General features: G+C 40.7%; 1 protein-coding gene across 3 annotated transcripts; it reads left to right on the top strand.

Moving 5' to 3' along the window:
• Positions 1 to 4,965: 4,965 nt before the first annotated feature.
• Positions 4,966 to 24,687, top strand: LOC141444880 (zinc finger protein 711-like). Of its 3 annotated transcripts, none has more exons than XM_074110615.1 (13): positions 4,966 to 5,233; positions 5,787 to 5,903; positions 6,884 to 7,346; positions 9,849 to 9,917; positions 11,387 to 11,661; positions 13,027 to 13,112; positions 14,387 to 14,512; positions 16,042 to 16,140; positions 17,388 to 17,487; positions 18,776 to 18,885; positions 19,837 to 19,948; positions 20,230 to 20,334; positions 23,582 to 24,687. In XM_074110615.1, exons 2-13 carry the CDS (start codon positions 5,826 to 5,828, stop codon positions 23,732 to 23,734), a joined length of 1,776 nt encoding a protein of 591 aa, XP_073966716.1. In that variant the 5' UTR covers positions 4,966 to 5,233; positions 5,787 to 5,825; the 3' UTR covers positions 23,735 to 24,687. The 3 variants fall into 3 exon arrangements, with proteins under 3 accessions (XP_073966716.1, XP_073966718.1, XP_073966717.1); XM_074110617.1 differs by lacking the exon at positions 23,582 to 24,687 and adding an exon at positions 22,003 to 22,065; XM_074110616.1 differs by lacking the exon at positions 9,849 to 9,917.
• The last annotated feature ends 255 nt before the right edge of the window (positions 24,688 to 24,942 follow it).

The following is a 24,942-nucleotide window of genomic DNA, read 5'->3' as shown; positions in this document are numbered from 1 at the left end:
AGACGCATCTGTAAATATCCGATGCCATCGTGGCCATTTGGTATCAGCAATGTAGTTGAATGATAACTTTTGGTTCTTCTCAGTCTTGACAAGACCCATGCTTAAATGGATATCAGGAGAAATGGTAAGGGAATAGTAACTATATTTGAACAATGGATTACAATTCGTTTGATGAGTAGGGGCCTTAAGAGAGGTGAATCTATTATAACTTTGAACTAAACATGGTGAACGTTTATTTTTCCAGAAGCTACTAGTGGGGATTACAGAAGCCAGGCAAGTTAGTTTTGGTGTTAAGATATGGTTATTAAATTGAACACAGCGAAATAGGAATTTGTCCGACAGAAATTGTCGTCTTAAGTTTAATGGGGGCTCTGCACATTCAGCTCTCATACAGTTGATTGGACTTGATTTCATGGCTCCTAGGATTATTCTCATTGCTTTTGTTTGAATACTATCCAGTTTTTTGAAAGCAGCAACATTACCTGGTTCCAATAAGAAAGTACCATAGTCCATAACACTTCTAATTATTGCATTATAGATCAGTTTTAGTGAGTATGAATGAGCTCCCCACCAGATGCCCGATAGGCATCTAAGAATATTTAAATTTCGTTCACATTTCGCTGTGACATATTCACAGTGAGGTACACCAGTAAGTTTGGAATCTAGTATTACTCCTAAGAATTTAACATCGTTTGTTGGTTGAATCAAGATACTATTGAACTTTACCTGAACTGGGGAGGGATACGCATTCTAGTAAACAATACAACTTTACTCTTTGGAACAGACAAGTCTAAACCGTTCCTGTTTAACCATGTTTTTAAAAGAGAAAGAGTGGAAGTTAGAACTTGGCAACTGTTTTCAATTGATTTACCTGATTTGTATATAAGAAGGTCGTCTGCGTATTGGAGCACGTTAGTTGATGCCTTCAATGAAGTTTCTAGATCATAGGTATAGATGTTGTATAGCAACGGACTCAGTACTGAACCCTGTGGTAATCCTCTCCATACTGTTCGAGATAGTTTGACATCATCAATAAACAAATTTAAATATCTTTCACGTAGCATATTAATTATAAAATTTAACAAAATAGGTGGCACATTTAAATAACGCATTTTTTCCCCGAGGACCGATATAAGGACGTTGTCATAAGCTGAGCTTATATCTAAGAAAGTGGCTACTACAGATTCATTGTTCGAGAAAGCTAGTCTTATGTCTGTTGTGAATATTGCCAAGCTATCTATTGTGCTTCTACTTTTCCGAAAACCAAACTGCGAGGTTGCTAATAGGTTTTTACTCTCTAGAAACCATTCAAGACGGTTTTTCACTAAATGCTCTGTTATTTTCATTAAAACTGAAGAAAGGACTATAGGTCTGTAAGAAGAGGGATCATCTGCCGGTTTATTCTGTTTCAAAATAGGGATAACCGATTGAGTGATCCAAGACTTAGGAATGTACCCAGAAATCATAATGGTATTTATGATATCTAGGTACAGCAGCAGTACACGGTCCGAAAGGTTTTTCAAAAATGAATATGGAATACCATCTTCTCCTGGAGTAGAGTCTTTTAAATTATTAAGAACACCTTTAAGTTCAATCAGAGAAAAAGGAGAGTTTAACCCAGACGGGTCATTGGCTATGTAACCAGGAATAGATATTGGAGTGAAATCCTGTTCAGGTACAGAAGGGGGGCAAGATTGTCCATGAACTGATCAGCTAGTGTTAACGGTAATCTGGAAGAGGGTGAATTATTATAGGCAGATCTAAATCTGCGAATATTTCGCCAGACCTCCGACGGGCTGACATCTGGGCTAATGGATGCACAAAATGATTGCCAACCGTCATATTTCTTTTTCTTAAATAATTTTTTAGCACAACGGGCAGATTCCAAATACAACTCAAAATTTTCGTCTGACATCTCATCACAGTATTTTTTTTCAGCATGTTTTCTTGCCTTGATTGCAGCTGTACATTCATGATCCCACCAGGGAGGTGAAGGAATTAGAGACCGGTTCTTAGCTTTAGTACAAAAGGTTTCATCGGCAGCTTCGATAAGAACGTTACTTAAAATTTCGGCAGAAATCTGGTTACCTACTTGTGAGTAGCAACTGGTTTTCTGTTCTACTCTTTCGTTAAATAATTCCCAATCAGCGTTCAGTAACCTGTATTTAAAACGAGGAGAGCGAATGGTTTTGGTAGGTTTATGTGAGGGAAAAGTAATTATTAGTGGGAAGTGGTCACTACCATATGAAGATGCAAGAGGATGCCAGTCCAAAGTCGATGCTAAATCAGGCGAACACAAGGATAGATCAGGGCACTTGCACTTTCGTTTGGACCAGTCAAACGAGTTGGTGATCCAGTATTTAGAATACAGATACAATGAGAATCTATAATATTTAGCAATTGCTCTCCGTAGTAGTTAGAGGAAGTACTTCCCCAAGATTGATGTTGACAATTAAAATCCCCTAAGACTAAGAATGGTTTTGGGAGGATGGAGAATAGTTGGTTAAGATGAGAAAAAATATTTACATTTGGACGAGAGAAATAAATAGACACTATACAAATATTATTTACAATAGCAGCGATGACTGAGAAGTCATCGCTGAATGAGGGAAGTGGAAATTCCCTATAGGGGAGATTATTTCTGATGACTATGGCAACACCGCCATAGCCGTCAGGTCTGTCTTGTCGGAGAATGACATAACCTGGAATTCGAAATGTTAATTCCGGGCGAAGCCATGTTTCCGACAAAGTTGAGACAAATGGTTTAAATTTATTATGCAAATGGATTAAATCATTTTTATTGCAGACAGCGCTTCTACAATTCCACTGGATTATTTGTTCGCGTTCGTGAGGCATAAGAAGATTTTAACTGGGTCAATGAATCAATAGTTGGGCGGCGTTGTTCGGTTACATTGTTCTGGTTGGAGTTAGAAATGGATTTTATTTCAGTTAGCAGTTGGATTACATCAGAGATTGAGAACATCGTTTCACTATTGTTTGAGTTACCGTTTAAGGCGACTCCATTAGAAGGAGGGGGAGCATCGTAGTCCTTTATCAAATTAAAGTGTTCTCTTTTGTTATACCCCAGACGTTTTGGTCTAGGGGATGAAGGTTTAGCGAATGTTGTTTTCCTGTAAGATCTACTATAAGATGGAATTGAAGGAGAGGAAGGTGATGCAGGTGACACAGGAGAATTAGGAGTATTCTGCAAATTCGATAACTTAACTATGTCAGCAAAAGATTTTGAAACTGGTTCATGTGCTTTATTTGCTTCTGTGTAAGACACACATCTCTGAGCCATGTATAATTTAATCTTGGTCTGTCTTTCGTATTCTGGACACTTCCTGTTTGTAGCAAAGTGCAACCCAGAACACAAGCAACAATATGCAGAATCATCCTCAATATCGCATGTGTCTCCAGTATGGCCTTGGCCACACTTGTAGCAGCGGGGGCGAGAGTTACATTTTGTCTTAGTGTGACCAAACCGGCAACAAGAATAACACTGAATAGTGGGGTATGAGTAGAGTTCCACAGGCAAGGCATTATAACATACAAATACATGTTTAGGTAGGGCTTGACCATCAAAAGTTATCACAATAGTCTGTGAAGGCTTCCACTCGGGAGGAGTACTGTTTCGCACTTTGTAATTTAGACGCCTAATTTTAATGATTTTGCCACTGCCCACGGGCAGTGAGATATTGTCCAATATCTCCTCGGGAGACCATTCCGCAGGCACTCCACGCACCAGGCCCATTCGGGTCACATTAAAGGAAGGAATAAAAGATTTGAAATTATTCCTAGCCAAGCATGGGTTATTAATAAAATCATTAGCATATTTGTATTCTGAGAATGATAATGAAATTCGGTTCCTGCCTATCCTTTTAATACTGCCATTAATTATGTTTTTAATAGAACTTTGTTTGAGGAAATAACCGAATTGTACGGGATGCAGGGATGGGATTTCCTTATCTGTTGCTATTTTTTGGACATGGACTACAAAAGGCCCTATGTCATATGCTTCATATAATGATCTGCCTATGGACACAGGAGGGTGAGAGGCGTTAACTGGATTATTTGGAGACTGAGAAACCTCTGATGGAGGTGGTTGGTATTGATGGATATTGGTGGAAATTGTATTTGTTGACATTACTGTGCTTGGGAAACCGTCAAGACTTTTAGCATTGCTAAGCTCAGTATCAATTAAGGGAATTTCTGGGAGTTGACATGAACAGTCAGTATCCTTAAGTTTGGTTCGGCGCATCGGATCACATCTTTTTTTCCTTTTGTTGCAGTGTTTGCATATTTTGTTGGGTCGCGCTCTTTTCCGATCGCTTCGTTGATCCACATCAGTGTCCATGCTGGACTCATCCAATTTTGAAAACTTACTGGACTCATCCAATTTTGAAAACATATTATCAATAGTAATATTATAAGCTACCTCTGGGGGCGAGCCCCCGATGTCCGGGGGCTCGTTCATATTGTGGCCTGACTCCAGGCCTTGAGGAAAATTAGTTTTAAAAAACTTACCAAATACCGTAGAATATATACACAAATGAATAACAAAGTAATTACATTAAACTAATACATACAATTATATACAAAACTGATCTTTTATACAAGTTAAATTAAATTTTTAAAGTTCGCTAGAAAAAACACTCCCGCCACGACCAACGTTTCCCGCGCTTTTTCTCAAAAAAAAAAAAATTATGAATACGGTTCTATTTTTATGTAAAATCTGTAGTATTTTACTAACAGTAAACAGAGTTTTTATCAATCACTCAACAATAGAACCAGCAGGGCTACTACGAAACACGAAGTTTGTGTCGTAGACAGTCGTACGGTCCCTCTGACACTTAGTACATTTAATACAAGAGCGAGAGGGACCGCACGACACGAACTTCGAGATTAGGTTTCGTAGTAACCCTGCAGCTCTGTTGGGAGGGGCTGAGGGGTGCGGTGGTGCGGTGCGGTTGTGAAAACTCGGTCGGTCGGCCATTACATGTTTGAAGAAAATAGAGCAGAGCGTCATTGGCGTCTTGTTGGCGTCAAGTAAATATTAATGGTCGCCCACGTAATCTACGACCAAAATTCACGTTTTCTTTGAATTCAAAATGTTGAATCCAAATGTTCAAGCATTACGGCGAGCGATTTGTGCGGGTGTTTGAGCCAAGATAGAACATTGGGCGCGATAAAAGACTTCAAGGAACACGCCTTCTTTTGCTACGCTTTGACAGTGAGTATTTATTGAGCAGTTTGCTTTTTATTTTATGGACTTTTTAACTTGTGCACGCACTTAACTTTCAAAACTTTTAAAAGGAAGTTTAGCACAAATTCCGTCTCTTCTGCTCTGCCTTTGTTAATATACGTCTACGTCATTCTTCATTAGCAAAGATACTAAGATAGAGATGCACTAAACCATCGACATCTAGGTATGTACCTTATGTCGATGCACTAAACAGTTTCTTGGCATATAAATTATTTATTCATGCATGTACAGTAATACCATTTTCTAAAATTGTCTGTACAAAATTTCATTTTAACAAGGTTTTTTTGCTGACTGTACTTGCTTTGTCATGCAACCTGCATGGGACTAGTTTACCTTCCTTCTGGCAAATCTCACACAGTGGTGATAGTTTAACTCTTCATATGCAAAAATTTGTTTGTGAGGGCACCCTGAAAGCAGGATACTAACACTGAGACAAACCAAGGTGTAATGAGGGATTATTGTAATAAGGGACTAGCTTGGATGGTTATGTATCATTCATTATCTTCAAATGTCATTCCAGTTCAACGAGGATGACTGGGTGTGCTGGGAGTGCAAGCAAATGGTTATAAAGTTGGCTGCCTTCAGGACGCGCGTGAGCAAAGCCCAGAGCGCGATTGCAGACTTGCTGAATGGACGAGTAAGTAATAAAGAAAGAAAGAAAATCTTTAATGCTTCTCAATGTTTAGTTTGTGAAAATTGAGAAACCAAAAACTATTTTTTAACTCAATTTACGAGTTGTAATCAAGATGTTTATTAAAATAATAGGAACTAAGAATATTTCATTTTTCCATTAATGAAATGCTTTCGATTAATTTCAGTTGAAATGGTCCAAGTAGGTTCTTTTTTCTAGTGCCGAATGTTCAGCATCTAAACCGAGTTTTGGCCGAATGTCGAAGTTCGGCTGAAGCTGCCGAAATTCAGTGAAACAGAATGTAAAACAAATCAACAACAGTGAATTGCAGTGGCCTGAAGGGCCAAAACAAGTAGGAGCTCCGACGACACTGTGTCTGTGTCGATTTTGATTGGAAAAAATGCTACTTTTACTAAAAAAAACTTTTAGCTTCAGTAATAATAATAATAATTTATTAGATAATAAACCACGCACGCACTTACAAATCTGAGATCTTAACTATAATAAGTTCTAGTTGCAAGAATTATACATAACAATGAAATTAAAGTCGGAAAAGGTTTGTTAAATACTTCAACAAAAGATCCTCTGATCTTCATGCTAGGATAACCTGTGTTATGAAGATCAGCGGTTTGGTATTAGGACACTTATACATTATCAAAGTAACTATCACTGAATACGCAGGAATTACTAAACATAAATACACCTACATATTATCGTGTGTGTGTGTGTGGGTGTGTTTGCGTGCGTGCGTGCATGCGTACGTGCGTGCGTGCGTGCGTGCGTGCGTGTTTGCGTGCGTGTGTGTGTTGTTCTCGGGTCTTGGATGTTTAATATGTATTTTTAAGTATGTAGTTATCTAATTTCTCCATTGCCTAATATCGATAGCACAAGCTTTGCTTAGTTTGGGACTTAGTCAATTGGTGTCAATGTCCGTGATAGTTAATTTATTTACAATATTCATAGGATAATCATGTTGTTTATTTCAGCCATGTCAAATAAGTAGCCTCTCAAGGTTTGCCATAGTAACAGTCACGGAAAACCCTGAAGATGAGGCCTTTGAAGACGTACAGGCTCTAGATCCTCTGTATTACCAACTGGTGAAGGACACAGTTCAGATTGAATATGATGGTTCGGGTGTTGAAGAAACTAAAGTTGATGATGACCTTATGGGTGAAGAAGAAGCAATGGGTGATGAAGAAGCTCTTGATGATGAAATATTAGCTGATGAGGCAGAGGACGTTGAAACTGTGGTTGAAGAGATAATCTGTGATGACAAGAATGATGTTAAAAATGAAATGCCTGTTCGAATTGCTGTAGATCACAACTATCAGACAGTATCTAATGTCATTGTGAAGCCTATACAGGGTAGCAGTAAAATTACCCATGATAAAAATAGGGATAAAACCTTTAGTAATATTGCTATGGTTAATTTAAATTACGATGAAAGGAGTGAGTACTTTTTGTTTTTATAGTCATCCAAACATGGGTATCCCTTAGTTTCCCATTATTTCATTTGTACTAATTTCATTTGCCAAAATGGTTTTGAGTCGCTTAACTTCAAACTCGGATAAGTCCACTCTACCTTCTGAGGAGAGTATCTGTTTTATTTGCTTTTTATTTTGATACCAAAATCGTAAAATTCTTAGAATTGGACTTATTTGAGTTTGAAGTTAAGCAACTCATTTGCCCTAATATCACATGCCATAATTTTTGAGTGCCATAATCCATAATAATATTATAAATGCGAAAGTGTGTTTCTATTTTTGACCGTCTTTCACGTCGAAACGGAGCGACGGATAAACGCGATTTTTGGCATAGAGATAGTTTATGGACCAGAGAGTGACATAGGCTACTTTTTATCTCGGAAAAATGCACATTTCCCGAGGGAACAGCAGGGCTACTACGAAACTCGAATTTCGTGTCGTACCGTCCGCGTCCCTCTTGCTCTCGTATTTAATAGAAGTATCAGAGGGACCGCAAGACACGAGCTTCGTGTTTCTGTGGAGCTGAACCAATGTCGCTTGTAATGGAAAGCGCCTATCACTGTGACATCTTAGGGTGCAACGGTTGTGTTCGACTGTAACAGGACTGCTCCTATACAGTCAGTACCTAACGGAGCCAGTGAATAGCATGGTGCCGAGAGGAGAAGAGAAGAGCAGTTGGAGCAAACAATTTCGATTTATCCGTATAAGGCAGGTTGAGCAGCTTTTTCCTGCCGGCACCATGGCGTGACGGTATCTGCGTTTTCGCAGAATTATTGTTTGCCAACTGTTTTATTCCCCAACTTTCAATTTTCTCCGAAACCGAAAATTTGTCTCAGTGATTTTTCTTCTGCTTTTATAGAACACAGTAGGTTTGGATAGGTTTGTTTTATGAAAGTTCCGAAAATAGGTTTCATAGAAAATCGTGAGTTCGGAAAAGGCAGAGAACCCCGGCGAGACTTCTGCACGCCGACTGCATTTTTGGCTGCACTGCGACTGCAAACGAATAGCTTGAGGGGTTCGTGTATATCGAATGTCTATTATGTATTGAAACTGCAGATCGTTCAACAGCGACCTCTTGAGGCCGCTTCTAGACGTCCGTTGTTTTCACCGTTTTTTTTTTGCCGGACTTGCGGTGTTGTGGCTTACAATTAATGTGTGTACATGCACCCGCCGGCGTCTTAGCCTTACAACACCGCAAGTCCGGCAAAAAAACGGGCCATTGTTCGGTAAAACAACAGACTTCTACAAGCGGCCTGAAGCTGTCGGCACTGTGCAGTTTGGGTATGGAGACCCTAACCCTAATAAGTAGAATAGAAGTAGTGGAAACTCAGAAAGGGTAACCCCTTCCTAGAGCTAAGTAATAAGTAGGCGGGGCATTTACCCTTATATTTTATCCCTAAAATTCGCACAAATCGCTTTCTCTCGTCCTTATTACCCGGACAGCTGAGGAGCGGAATGCCCGGCCTGCGTCTGTGTTCCCTGATCGCTACAATCTGGCTGTCCTCTAATCTAGGGTGAATGGGGATTTACTGGGCAAGTGTGCTCCATCTTATACCATTGCGATCGCGAGCGTTAGAAAGAGCGTACGGCCTCTGATTATATAAAAAAGTAATGAATGCGATATCAATTCTATAAGGTAAACGAGTACCTAGTTTGAAGGTGTTTTAAAAAAAATACTTTTTCTTTCAAAATGTTTAATATATTTTTTTCATACAAACTTGAGTCAGTTTTGTGAAATTTTGTCACAAAACTGTCATTTTTGTTTGGGTATTTTTTTTTAACTATCGGAATCGATTGTGCTCTTGATTTTGAGTAGGAAAATAGCAGATTGTACAAAGAGCATAAAACGCACCCGAGACGCACGTTCAAATAGCCACCCGAGCCGGTACGGTGAGGGTGGATAGACATGTCGAGGGGAAAATGGGTTTAATGCTCGAGTTTAACATTCTGCTTTTCACTTCGATGGCGAGGAAATTAAATGGCAACAGTGGAAACAATTCTTCACATACTAGGTACCTTTTCTTGTTCACGCATTACGATTATAATTATATTTGTTTAGTTTTATTGGTCTATTTTGATTGATTTGATTGATTTTTAGTTGTATACAAATTAAAAATTATTAAAAAAAGTATGTAGAAACTTCTTTGTTTGAGGCTGTTTACACCTAATTGCTTTGGTCTTAGACGAAGATTTTATTTTATGCACTAGAGCATAAAAAATCATTTTATGTCGCCTAGATCCAGCATAAACACGAACTTTACGGGCATGACAAGTGAAAACGATATTTTTTCCAAAAAGAAAGGGTACACTTTTTTTTAAAGGCCCTTGGGCTATTCAATGAATGAAACTCACCCAGAAGCTTTTTTTTGGGACGGGCAGAACGGTGCCTGCCTCAGTAATCGCGAGGGTTCACGGGGGAGGGCGGATGTTAAAAGTTGATTCAAATTATTTACGTATTTATTTTCAGGTAATTTTTTTGTTATTAAAAATTTGGTAACAAATGAAATATCCAAGATAAGCACGAACAAGACAGAGGGTTAGTAATGAAGTTAATAAAACAAACCTCTATCTTTTTGTATATCATCTTACGTTACAGGGTTACATACATATTGGTCAGTATGGGAAAGTCTGAAACTATAATACACACGAAGATCCGTTCTTAGGAACCAATTCATTGATTTTAATAAGAAGAAAAACTGCAATCGAACCTTGATGTTTTGAAAATAAAACTTACATTATTAAAGAATATGAAATACAATGCATTTTATTAATTCTAGATATCGTGTTTCATAGTAACATTTATTAAGATTGGGTCATCAGTGGTGTAGCGGTATAGCACGCGGTACGGATTACCGAGGACCTGGGTTCGATTCCCAGTGATGGTCTTATTTTTCTGTTTTTTCTGTGCATCTATATTTCAGTTTGTATTTTCAGTAACATTTATTGTTTATGACCTTCACAACCGATATCGAAATAGAAATATGTATGTTTTATTTTTCAAAACGACCGGGTTCGATTCCCGAACTGAGTGAACGTTTTTTTTGTAAAAGTATGAATGCAGTTTTTTTTCTTATTAAAATAGATGACATGGTTCCTAAGAACAGATCTTCGTATGTTTTATAGTTTCAGACTTTCCCATACTGATCTATATGAATGTTACACACTGTATATTATATACCTTACGCCTTAACCCGTCACAAGCGGAAAGTAAAACTTTCATTTTAGTTATTAAAAAATTAAGACAGGAAAATGAAGCGTTACCATTGGTTCATGACAGGTAAATGAGGGCTATCGCGTATGAATTCGCCGCTAGAGGCGCTAGTGTAGCGTGAGGTCTCCGAAATGTCTAATGTCATAGTTTTTGGGTGAGCTACGCGGGTTTATTTATAATTAGAATAATTTTGTGAATATTTTGCATACCTGAAATTAATTATGGCAATTATGCGATAAGGGGCAATGAATGTCTGTATTTTGAGACAGTTTTGTCTTTCGAAAACTTTTGTCCACCCTTTTTTTCCGAACAAAACGGGACTAAGCAAGACTGTGGTTGCTCGATATATTTATGGTACGGTTTTAAGATGTATTAAATATGATTTTAGTCTTAACTTTGTTTTCACGCCCGTAACAACGGACTTTGAAAGCCACACTTAAAAACCTCACGCAACAGTGGCGCCATCTAGTAAGACAAAAAACGATAGCCCTCATTCCTCGCAATGCAACCTCGCACATTTCTACTGGATTCGCAACCTTATGCCCTTAATCCGTCACAAGCGATAAGGGGTTAGTATCAGATGCTTCAAAGACGAGTTACTTTTTGTTTTGCCAAGTTGCAATTTCGTCCTAATGATTTTAGGACGAGTTGATCCTGTAGACCAGCTGCGTATAGGGCCATCTGATACTAGCCCGCGAAAAGTAGGAAAAACTTTGATAATGGTTACCTAAAAAAATATCGTCCGCTAAAAAGGCTTGTGTTAAAAGTATTTTTTTAACAAAAACATTTTTCAGGATTGCCTCCGCTTCAGCCTAAGCCTAAAGTTCAAGACAAAAGTCGCAGTGCATTAAAATTAAGAACTTGCAAGAGGGCCCAAGAAAGCACCATAGAGGTCGAGAACCCTTTTACAGTGGAGGTGATGTCGCAGGAAGAGATGCTTATTTGGAAAGTGAGGAAGGCCAATATGGAGTTCTTCACTGGTTGTTCGCCGCTGACGCGATGTGAGAATTGCGTAGAGCCTTTTGACACCCAGAGAACCTATACTGCGCATATGAAAGGTCATACTCAGGTAATATCATCATTTTCCGCATATACATGGTGTTATTAACCTTTTGAACGCCACGGTCGGCCACAGACGACAAAAAAATCGAAAAACCGACAAAAAAATCGGAAAATCGCCAAAAAAATCGTAATGCCAACATAGCGCCTTTGGCACGATTTTCAGCTGTCGCGTTTTGCCGACCGTGGCGGTGAAAGGGTTAAAAAACCCTGTACGATAATTTAACCACATTAAGGCTACGTTTCAACCAGGGCGGCTACTACGAAATTCGATAATCGAAGTTCTTATCGTACCGTCGCTCTCACTCTCGTATTAAATAGTGTAAGAGTCAGCGGGACGGCAAGACACGAAGTTCGTATTTTGCAATTCGTAGTAAAGGGCCAGAGATGTGGGAAGATGTGTTGTGACGAATGTGTTTTTCATGAACCAATAGGAACGCTTCATTTACCTCGCCTCGCTCCGCTCAGCTGTTTCCACTAGAGATGTGCTGTGCGAGGCGAGGTAAATGAAGCGTTTCTATTGGTTAATAAAAAACACATTCCTCGAAACACATCCCCGCACATCTCTGTGGAAACACAGTCTAAGGGGCTGCTGTGATGCCGTCTCCGTCTATTTGAACAAAACAAATAAAAAGACGGCATCACATTTAACCGTCAGTTAACACTAATCAATGGATGGTGAAACAGCCCCTAAGACTACTAATTACTAATACGATACGAGTGGAAAAATATTAAAAAAAATGTTTGGAAGTTGAGTCGCAAGAAAACTTTATCTCCATGTAATTTTTTTTTCGAGTTTCAATGTTTTTCCACATGCATTAGTAATCAGTAGCCTTAATATGGGTTAAACTATAACACAGGTTCTTCTTATATCTGAAAGATATTTAAAAAAATCTTTCACAACTCGTTTACATACCTACAGATCGATTCACAACAGCTGACACGAATGGATTGAATGTAAATAAATGAAAGGATCTGTGTGTCACCTATTTAAATACACTTCACACATAATATGAAAATGGTACGCATCTGTCTTTTTCCAACAAAAATGTCTAAGTGACATTGCTTTTGTTCAATCCATTCGTGCCAGCACTTGTGAATCGATCTGTACTGATCGGTCTGCAGGTCATTTTTCACCCATCGGTATCTGAACTTATGTTAGAGTATTTATATTTAGTGATGTGTGTAAATAAAATAATGTATGTGATCTTTTTATGAAACTCGACTGCGCTTCGTTTCGTAAAACCACACTCGTGTTTTAAGGGCCTTTATTATTTACGTAACAGTTGCATAAACTACTTTAATATTTGAAGCGAACTCACGTCCTCGTATTGTGAGAGGACGCCTGTGGTTAACAGTGTGATGTTATCTACAGGATTATGGCGAGAAAACCTGCCTGATTTGCCAGCTCCGGTTCCACGACGATGAAGCTTTGGAGGCTCACAAGGAAAAACATTACAAGTAAGGGAATAAATAAATAGTTATTTGTGTCACAAGGGAGCAAAATGGTGTATTTACGGCGAGGGCGTACATTGAAACTGCAATAGAATCCTGAGCGTAATGAGGGATTCAAGTGTTAACGCCCAAGATAAAAATAATTTTGCATACAACTTTTCACACCGAGCATCAAGAAACTTGAAAAAAATAATTCTAGATATTATTAAAGAACAACCAGCATAGAAAATGGCATAGCTTTACGATTATCAATTTCAAAAAAATGGCATTTGCAATAAAACACTTACAAAAGCTTGAACAGAAAAGTTGCACTTTGCTCCCTCTCGTCAGGGAGGAAAAGTTACTTTTCTGAAGGAGAGGTGTGAAAAATTATAAGACAACCGGATGGCTAAGTTGTTAGTGACCCTGACTACGAAGGGTGCGTGACGGGCAAATATTTGTATGATGAATACGAATGTTTGTACTTGAGTCTTGAGTATTTAAGTTTATATTTATCTACTGTTGCTGTTGCCCGCGACTCCGTCCGCGTACGAAATATGAAAAATAGTTTACGTCCTATTCTTTGGCCTACTGAATACACAAAAAAAAACCGGTCTAGCCGTTTCGGAGGAGTTTGGTTACGGTTTTAAGTTAACTTAGAAATTTGATTTTTTCACAGCTTCAAGGGACAATAGATTTATGTATATGGTTTTAATTTCAACTCGATATCTCCAACCGTTCCCGTGATAAAGGGTCTTGACAGACCGCCGGAAGGAAAAACCATGAACGTTTTGTATGGGAAAATGTTTTTTGTTTTATTTTATTTTTTCGAAAATTTGCCAATGTTTTTATTACTTATTATCCTATTCCTGACGAAGACAAATTAAAAAACACAAACATCATGAAAATTGGTCCAGCCGTTCTTAAGTCATATATAAATGGTGTAACTAACACGACTTTGTTTTATATTATATAAATATTTATGATCATGATAAACACATTCCTCGCAAATCTCTGGTGGAGACGCAGCCCAAAGCCGGCATTGCACATTCTTCCGAGCACGTTTCACTCCGAGCTGGTGCTGCCAAGAGCGCAGTCAGCGGTACCGGCAATTTTTGAAAAAAACATTAGTATTTTTATTACAAATATACAATTTTACTCGCAAATGTGATGAAAAACATTATATGTCGCACGGGCGGTACTAGAATTACGAACATCGACTCATTTCATTAATGCCTAATAGACTCTCGTTCGTAATTCCTTATTTACCGCCCTTAAGACACAATGAACTATTGTTTCAGGCTGCTGAAGTGCAATTACTGCGAGTTCGAGTGGGACAGCACGAACGGCATGCGGCGCCACTGCGCGGCGAGCCACGGCGTGCCCGTCGCCTCCTTGCTCTGCGACCAGTGCGACCGCGAGTTCCAGTGAGTCGGTCCAGGGATCGACCAATCCCTACACGTCTGATGCCCCATCCAGACTCTCCACGAGGCTACACGAGGGGACGCGAGTACGAGAGTGAGGACGGTGCGCTCGTGTCGCCTCGTCTTCCCTCGCCTCGCCTCGCTGTCCCTCCGATTTGTGTCGGTTTTCCGGGCGCGAGTCTAAGGACGCGAGGGGGTGAGCCGAGGGAATCAACCACACTCTCGCGCTCGCTCACTTTGTTATTAACTGCTGGTGGTGTATTGACGTCATCCACCATCTTCCCCGTTTTGGCTTCCTTTTTTTACTTAGGTGATATAAACGCAAGACATTATAATATTGGTAGGCACATAAAGTAGCTAACGCAGTCACTTCAGTCTCCATCTTGTAATAGACGTAGCAGGCAACAGAATAAATCGAGAGTGTGGATCCTCCACTGGAGCCTCCACTCGCCAAGACTCGTGCCGAGAGCCTCCAGGAGGCGCCTCGCGAGAGTCTGGCTGGGGCATGATGATAATGAGGCGGAGACGAGATGTGGACTCAATTAATATGATTGCTCGATCCCTACACGTGTCTCCGCTCCGCTCGTCTCCGCTTCGGTGGAGCCGCAGCCTAAACTAATCGCAAGACCGTCAGAATGCAGCAGCACAAATCGTAAACAGTTTTTTGAATGTTTTTCAAAATGTCTTTTAAATGTCCATAGGATGCCACATTTTTGGAAATTTAGCTCTATAATTTATATCGATGTATTATTATTATTCCACTCAATGGCGTTCTATCGATGTAAATATCATGTTATTTTGTTACTAAAAAATATATGTTATGTCGTGATCCGTCATGGCGACAAACTTCACGGTGTAACATGAGGAAATCGAATAAATTGAACAGTCTATTCATGAGCCAAAATGGTAAAAACGGAACCCTTATAGTTTTCGCCATGTCTGTCTGTCTGCCCGTCAGCGGCTTTGCTCAGGGACTATGTCTATCAATGCTAGAAAGCTGTAATTTTGAACGGATATATATGTAAACTATGCCGACAAAATGGTACAATAAAAAATTAAAAAAAACATTTTTTAGGGTACCTCCCATAGACGTAAAGTGGGGGTGTATTTTTTTCTCATCCATTTTAAATTTAATTTTGTACGGGTACGGTCGACATTAAGTAAAGCGTACCCATACAAAATGTTAAAAAGTATTAAAAACGCATAGTCCGACCTAGGTTCATAATATAAAATTTTTTGCTTCTTACGACCTCAGGAATACGTTGATACAATTATTCAGTTTCCTCATGTTACACCGTGTACGGACACGAGCGTTAATTTGGGACCCATTTCGTAAAAAAAAACCCTTTGAATTGTCATACAAAATGACATATATTCGATCTTAAGTGCGTCCCAAATTTGAATGCTCGTGACTGTGTATAGAGAACTGTCGTTGTCATGGCGTTTTGTTTACGGTTTGTGCTAGTGTCGCCCCCTGCGCGTAATATTCCCTCTTGTTAACAATGTGTCTGATGCCGATGATGTGTGGGCAGGGACCCGTACAAGCTGATGCGGCACCGGATGTGCCACCTGGCGCGGAAGTGTCCGGAGTGCGGCATCCTGCTGCGCAGCTTCGTCAAGAAACACATGATGTAAGTCCACCTCGACTCTTTACTACACCACGCTCCATATCCATCCCAGCCTATATACGTCCCACTGCTGGGCACAGGCCTCCTCTTAGAACAAGAGGGCTTGGGCCATAGTTCCCACGCGGGCCCAGTGCGGATTGGGAACTTCACACGCACCATTAAATTGCTTCGCAGGTTTGTGCAGGTTTCCTCACGATGTTTTTCCTTCACCGCAAAGCTCGTGGTATATATTAAATGTAATTCCGCACATGAATTTCGAAAAACTCAGAGGTGCCACCCGGGGTCACCACGGCTTACCTAAACCACTAGGCCACCACGGCCTTACCACGCGCCATAAAAATCTGCCTAAAAGTTTTGACCCATGAGATACTCCCGGATTGTGGTCGAATCGCTTAACGGTATAGTGCCTATTCAATTATTGGAATTGTACCTTTATAGTTTTTGTGGTACTAGTCGGGGCAATGAACTTTTTGGCAAAGTTAGGCGGCGGAAGGTATACCTACTATGTATTTAGGGCTCTGTTACTCCATACAAGAAAGTACTTAAAAAAAACTACTTAAAAATGTAAAGGTACTTAGTACTTAACAAGGTTGCTTGGAAGAGATCGCTCTTAAGCGATAAGGCCGCCTATTGCTCACTTGTAATTTTAATAATTTGTTGTCTGTATCGCTTACTATGCCTGGTGTACAATAAAGAGTCTTTGTATTGTATTGTATTGTATTGTACTTAAATATTCAATATTTTTTGATTGCTTTTGCCCGCGGCTTCGCTCGCGCAGAATTAGTATGTAGTTTAAAACTTTTTGATCCCACGGGAACCATACATTATTTCGGGATAAAAGTAGCTTATATGTTAATCCAGGGTATACCTGTGTGCCATATTTCATTACAGCAAAAAATAGCAAAAAATTTGGAATTGAAATAAAAATACAAAAAGATTCCAAAAAACAATCTTCATTTGATTGCTTAATAACGGTTAGTTCCAATGGAGTGCTGAAAGTTTCTCGATGAGGGCTACAGCATAGATGTCGCTAGTGTCTGACTAAATAAGAAAACAAACAAGCTGAGATATGTGGTGCATAGGAGAAATTCGTGTCTGTATCACTGTCCAGTGGTGGTGTTGAGGTATAGCACGTGGCACGGAATGCCGAGGACCTGGGTTCGATTCCCAGCGCTGGTCTTATCTTTCTGGTTTTTCTTCTATATTTCAGTTTGTATTTCGAGATGATGACGATGATGTTGTTGTTCCAGGCGGATGCATAAAAATCTGCCGTTGCTGGAGTGCGACTCGTGCGGGCTGCAGTGCAAGGGAAACAGTGGCTTGCAGGACCACATCAAGAACTGCAGAAACGTGATTATGCTTTAAGCGGCAATGAGGGCTATCGTTTTTTGTCTCACTAGATGGCGCACTGTTGCGTGAGGTTTTTAAGTGTGGCTTTCAGAGTCTGTTATTACGGGCGTTAAAACGAAGTTTAGATTGAAATCATATTTAAAACACCTTAAAACCGTACCATAATAATATCCAGCAATCACAGTGTTGCTTAGTCCCGTTTTGTTCGGAAAAAAAGGGAGGACAAAAGTTTCCGAAAGACAAAACTGTCTCAAAACACAGACATTTATTGCCCCGTAACGCATAATTGCCATAATTAATTTCAGGTTATGCAAAATATTCACAAAAAAACCTTATTATAAATAAACCCGCGTAGCTCACCCAAAAACTATGAGATTTGACATTTCGGAGACCTCACGCTACACTAGCGCCTCTAACGGCGAATTCATTCGCGATAGCCCTCATTACACTGCGTCGTTCACCTAATGCGGTCGCAGAATTTGTTTCAAACTACTTCAGCGAACGACCGTCGTCTTTACATTAGTCAGTCCATCTACTGCGGCGGCCATATTAAGGCGGTGGCAGTTGTCGCTCGCCGAATGGGGCAGACTACCGTGTAATTTACACTTTTGCGGTTGCTGCATGCAGCATGCGGCGAACGACTCAGTGCAATTGCCGCTTTATAATTTATGACCTGTGTTTACACGCGTTATCGCTCCCATGAAATATAAAAAAATTGATAGCTCCGTGTCCCATGGAAATGTCAAATAATTGCCAGCTCCCTGACCCATGCATGAGTAGGTATTTAATTTTAGTTAAAACCTTCTCAGTTATTTTAATTTTCGTGAAATTAAAAGCTTGGAGATAGTTAACCCGTTTTTTTTTGTTTTTTTCTAAAGTGTTCTAGTTACAGTATATTATATTACAGTATGTATATTTCTTTAAATAAAATAAAAATATGTCATGTATTCAGTGGCGTAGCTAAGTAACCAAAGGCCCTGGGGCAAAAAATAAACTAGGGCCCCAACTAAACTATTTAAAATCGCTTGTTCCGTGTTTATCGTGTTCCGAGTTTGAAGTTCTCCAATTTTCCTGAGTCCGAGAGGCCCCCTAAGCTTGGGGGCCTAGGGGCACTGCCCCGCCTAGTCCTCTGGTAGCTACGCCACTGCATGTATTCTACCAACGATCGACAGTTGATTGATGTGGCAATACCTTTTTTTGTAATAAACACGATCGGTCAACATTGACCGATAATCCTTCTTTCGATCGATAGATCAATTGATGAGGTAACTCCGATGTTGTCTTCCAGGTGGGAGACCAGACATACTGTGTGGAATGCAACGTGGAATACAAGAACAAGTACAGATACCGCGCTCACTTCAAGAACACCGTCCGACACGCGACCCACGAGGCGATGAAGTAAGATAATAAGATGAACGATGGTTTACTGAGAACTAAAATAAATGTATATCATGGGACTGTTCACACCAATGAGGGCTAAAAGACAGGCGAAATATCGATAGATGGCGTTAGTATCGTGAGGTTACGGTCTTGCTTGCTATTGGCTAATAACTATATGAGAAAATGAGCTCGACGCTTGTTTCCGGTGTCAAATCTGGTCACGTGACATATAGGGATAAAGCTGAAAATGTTGAGCTTTATCGCTGGAATAAAAAAAAAACCTCTTCAATTTCGGGAAAAAACACTTATTTTTTTTTTCATTCACTCCAATTTAGTTTTGTACCACTGCCACGACTGCTAATAAATGAGGAGATCAGCTTCCAAGGCCAAGATCATTCCTGCAAGAAGCCATCTTTTGAGTCGCGGGAAATTCAAAATCACCTTCAAAATGGGGTCACGTGACCAGATTTATCGCTGCAATAAAACGTCACGGTACTAGCGCCATCTATCGATATTTCGCCTGTCTTTTAGCCCTCATTGACTTACGTCCACTTGCAGCCTTTTTAATCTAGGTTTAAGTGGTCTTAAGTCCTGTCAGATCCGTACAAGAACTGTAAACTGACAGTTTACAGCAGCCTTAAATCGAGATTTAAAAAAGCCTACAAGACGTCCTTAGTCCCAAACAGGCAAATCTTGTATTATGGGTGATTATGGATACTAGGCAACGGATAAATATATAGATAAATGCATACTTAAATACATCTAGACACGCGGGAGCGTGTCTAGTCAAGTTAAACGTCCAAGACCTGATAACAAACATCCATATTCATAAAAATATATACCTATGCCCCGGCCGGGGATCAAACTCAAGCTACATGATACAAGCTTTGCTTAGTATGGGCACATTGGGGCTAGATCATTAGGTGTTAATTGTCCCATGTTTTTTATTCATTTATTTGTTTTGTTCAGGTTCCACTGCTCGGAATGCGGGCGGGGCTTCCTGGACGCCGCCTCACTCCAGAACCATAGGGACGCCGTGCACGAGCGAGAGAGGAAGTACCTGTGCGACCACTGCGGGAAGGTGCGTGCACTGACAGACAGACGGACGAAGAGGCAAGGGGGGGATCCAGGAGGGGGAGTGGAGTGTTTGACTTTGATTACTGACAGACTGAAAAATGGGCGAGGGTGGATCCAGGAGGGAGGGGGAGCGGGGTGTTTGACTTTGATTACTGACAGACTGATAAATGGGCAAGGGTGGATCTATGAGGGAATTTTGTAAAATCCCGTAATTTCCATTCATCTACTGGATTTAATGATTGACGCGTGCAAAGCCGCAGTAATGCATAACTTTCTTGTTGGCAGGGCTTCTTCACGATGCTGTCCCGCAAGAAGCACGAGCGGCGCGCGCACGGCAGCCGGCTCGTGCGCAAGAATAAGGTCTGCGACGTCTGCGGGAAGACCTATGAGGTGAGCGCACGCGCACGGTAACATGCAAGGAATAGAAGCAGGCGCACAGGAATGCATAGCTTGCGTTACGTGACACTTACGACGGTTATGCACTCCGGAGATTCAGTAGCTTTCCTCCGGTCCCACTGTCAGTATAGTTTGAAATAAATCTAAATATCGTCACATATCGTGTATATTGTATTTCAATCCAATTTATAAAAAGTGTAAACAGAGACGCCATTAACCCGACCACAGACATTTAGTGATGTGAAAACCTATACCTGTTGCAAAATAATTAAAATTTTCAGTAAATCGATTAATTTATTTTTTATTCAACTAACAAACTTGCAAACGAGCAAGTGGGTCGCCTGATGGTAAGAGATCACCACCGCCCATAAACATCTGCAACACCAGGGGTATTGCAGACGCGTTGCCAACCTAGAGGCCTAAGATGGGATACCTCACGTGCCAGTAATTTCACCGGCTGTCTTACTCTCCACGCCGAAACACAACAGTGCAAGCACTGCTGCTTCACGGCAGGATTAGCGAGCAAGATGGTGGTAGCAATCCGGGTGGGCCTTGCACAAGGTCCTACCACCTGCAGAAGCCTAGCTGCCTCGACTTGAAGCAAACAGCCTCAGCTTGAGGCTGCTCGGTCTGAGGCATGGGCTCGAGGCACGTTGCGGATCAATCCGAGGCGACAGGTATCTTGATCCGCATCGTGCGAGCCACACACGCCCATCAAATGCAGGGTTCGGACTGAGACTCCTTTGAGCACGGCAAAAAAAGTGACAAAATATTGGCTCGGATCGCCGCGACGAATTCGCCTCAGGTCGAGGCAGCTTCTCCACTTGCTCGGCCTCGGAGCCAGACAGCCGCTCGGCTCGAGGCTGCCTCTAGTGGGTACGCGGCTTAATACTTTTTTGGAGTCCTTTTGTATTTTTTATATTTCAACTCCAAATTTGCTACTTTTACGGGTATCCCGTTAACCCATATCGAAAATACAAACTGAGACATGGATGCACAGAAAAACCAGAAAAAAAGACCAGCACTGGGAAACGAACCCAAGTCCTCAGCAATTCGTCTCGACGAAACATAGGTGTCGATAATGCTGCTGCTTAAGTAGCATAGTAGAAATAAGCAACCTGAGATATCGAAAAAACCAGAAAAATAAGACCAGCGCTGGTCTTATTTTTCTAGTTTTTCTGTGCATCTATATTTCAGTTTGTATTTTCGATATAGGTTTTACGGGATGACCGTAAAAGTAACAAAAAATTTGGAAATGAAATAAAAAATACAAAAAGGTTCCAAAAAACCAATCTTAACCTGAGATATAAAAAAAAATCTTGTCTAGATTCCTGTCCAGCAGTGGTGTAGGGGTTATAGCACGCAGCACGGATTACTGAGGACCTGGGTTCGATTCCCAGTGCTGGTCTCTTTCTGATTTTTCTGTCATCCATGTCTCAGTTTGTATTTTCGATACTATTTATTTTGTATGAAAAAGGGAAATTTAAAAACTCAATTATTTTTTTATGTCGTTCAGTTTGACGTGTACGATCTATGTTTTAATTATTTGCTCCTGTTAAAAGGCCCAACCGGTATACAGCCATGTAATAGCCCCTTGCACGCCCGACCCGACCCGTTGCCGTCCTGTGTTTTGCACTTTAGTGATTCTATTCTCTTTGGCAGCTGTCTCCCGGCAATGTGAAAATGTGCGACTGCTACTAACATCGTCGGCGGTGGGTCCGGACGGTAAGTGAATAATGCGTCTTAGAGGCTGTTTCACCATCCATTGATTAGTGTTAAATGACGGTTAAATGTGATGCCGTCTCCGTCTATTCGAACAAAACAAATAGAGACGGCATCACATTTAACCGTCATTTGACACTAATCAATGGATGGTGAAACAGCCCCTTAAACTTTCGCGATTTTCACTCATAGTCAAAATACCATGCCCAGGACTTATCACGCTAACACACACGAGTAATATTTACCTCGACGTTTCGGCAACATTACAGTGGCCGTGGTCACGAGTAGACCGAAGTGTGGGGTGTCAAGTCTGCCTAGCAGCGCGAGTCCTCAGAACTACTCGCACTTAATTACAAATAGTACCGGCACTCGTATCACAAACTACCCGCACTTGGTCATTTTTATTTGTCACCCCACACTTCAATCTACTCGTGACCACGGCCACTGTAATGTTGCCGAAACGTCGAGGTAAATATTACTCGTGTGTGCTAGCGTGATAAGTCCTGTGCGTGGTATTTATAAGAATAATAATAAAAGATATTTATTCAATAGTTTGCTTACAATTTATAGATAGGCACATAACAAATAATAAGTACAATCAAACTATCAAAAGGGAAAGCGACTCAGCTTATGCCTGCGCCTTGCAGAACAAAGTCCCTTGGCTAACAGACTATAAGTGAATACTGATGCAGTACATAATAGTTTTAGAGTGTATTTTATCGGAAAAGTTCGTATATACCTATTTATTGTGCGCTTTGTGTGAACTAAGTGTATTCACTATGTCTCCTGATTCACGGGACAGAATAACAACTCTAATAAAAACTTGATTGACTCACTAAATAATAAAGTTCCATATGAATGTTCCTACTTATATGAAAATTTCACTCAATTAATACAATCATTGATATCGAACATACAAACTGAGACATGGATGCACAGAAAAACCAGTAAAAGAGACCAGCGCTGGGAATCGAAACCAGGTCCTCAGCATTCCGTGCTGCGTGCCATACCCCTACAATACCACTGGAATAATTGATTGATACATCGGTTTCCGTCGGTTCCGATTGCAATCAAATGACAGATTTCCCATACACAAATTGACATGTGTCTCATGCTCGTGATTCTGAGAGAAGAACGCAGAATTACTTACCTAATTCTGAAAAAAAAAGGAAGGGCACACTTACAATTAAATTGACCATCTAGTAATCAAATAGAGAAAATGCTACATAAATCACGCTACCGAAGTTTTTCAACCCCGATTACATAGAACTTCCATCTTTCTTGTCCGGACTTGGTACACCTCCACCCTCTATGGAAAATAATTCTCTCTATGGAAACTATGAAAGGCCACGACCCTGTTAGTTACGACTGTCTTGAGGTCCGGTCTTGGCGTATGAGTAAAACAGTATTTTGCAGTTATAGAGCGCGCGGACCACAGATAAGGTGATCCTAAAGGAACGCACTTAGGGTGCGTTCTGCTACTTAACAGACCCCATGTAAATTTAATATTTATTTCCAGAAAAGGCGCACGCTGTTGGATCACATGAACACCCACACCGGGCAGCGTCCGTACAAGTGCGCGTGCGGCGTCGGATTCAGCTACGAGAGCGCTCTGCGTAGCCACGAGCGGAACAAACACGGCGCGCACGCCCCCCTCCCGCCCCCCATATAAAAAAAAACAGGCACTAGTGGACCAAAAGGACAGTAGATTAAAATAACACAGACAAAATACCTACTCGCAATTTCAAATCGCTCGCTGCCAAATCGGAACAATTTTCGCATCTTGTAGGTAGCTATCAAATGGGAACGATTTTCAAATCTTGTATACTCGTACCTAGTGCCATCCACGAAGACGCGTGATCTTGTCAAAATTAGCCATTAATGACATTGTAGTTAGAACTACGGCACGCGTCATCGTGGATGAATCTACCGATAGCTAGCTATCAAATCGGCACGATTACCACATCTTGTAGCTAGCTACCATATCAGAACGATTATCACATCTTGTAGCTAGCTACCAAGTCGGAACGATTTTCACATCTTGTAGCTGGCTACCGAATCGGAACTATTTTCGCATCTTGTAGGTAGCTACGAAATGGGAACGATTTTCAAATCTTGTATACCTAGTGCCATCCACGAAGACGCGTGATTTTGTCAAAATTAACCATTAATGACATTGTAATAAGAACTACGGCACGCGTCATCGTGAATGAATCTACCTATAGCTAGCTATCAAATCGGCACGATTACCCCATCTTGTAGTTAGCTACCGAATCGGAATGATTTTCACATCTTGTAGCTACCTACCAAATCGGAACGATTTTCGCATCTTGTAACTAGCTACCAAATCGGAACGATTTTCGCATCTTGTAACTAGCTACCAAATCGGAACGATTTTCGCATTATGTAGGTAGCTACCAAATCGGAACGATTTCCCCGGAACTAAACCGGAACATGACATGGATGGGCTGGTCGTGAAACGTGGCCTGGCGGACCAATAGACAAGTGTTCCTTTAGACGAGGAGATCGTGCTCTAGTGTAATATAGCGAATTAGCTTTAAGGAAGCTTTTCTTTTAAGTATGGAGTGTGTTTAGTTTTAATTAATAAAACAGTTATTTTATCAACTTCCTGTGTATGTTTTTCTAGCCTATCCTCACTATCTATCCTATCAGGGCCGGATTTAGGGGTGGTGGAGGCCCCCAAAAACTATTTTCCAAATAAAATGAACAATTGTACAAATTACTATAGGTAGAGGTAAAACGCGCCGCGCCGGTATCGCGCCTGGCGCCGCTCGCCATCAATACTCAACGCTATCGTGCTGAGCCGGGATGCCGACGTGCTTGCCGACAGCTGGCACACTCTGATAGCTAAAATAACTG

The sequence above is a fragment of the Choristoneura fumiferana genome, chromosome 30 (assembly GCF_025370935.1).
Source record: "Choristoneura fumiferana chromosome 30, NRCan_CFum_1, whole genome shotgun sequence".
Taxonomy (NCBI): Eukaryota; Metazoa; Arthropoda; class Insecta; order Lepidoptera; family Tortricidae; genus Choristoneura; species Choristoneura fumiferana.
This window is presented reverse-complemented; position numbering and strand designations above follow the sequence as displayed.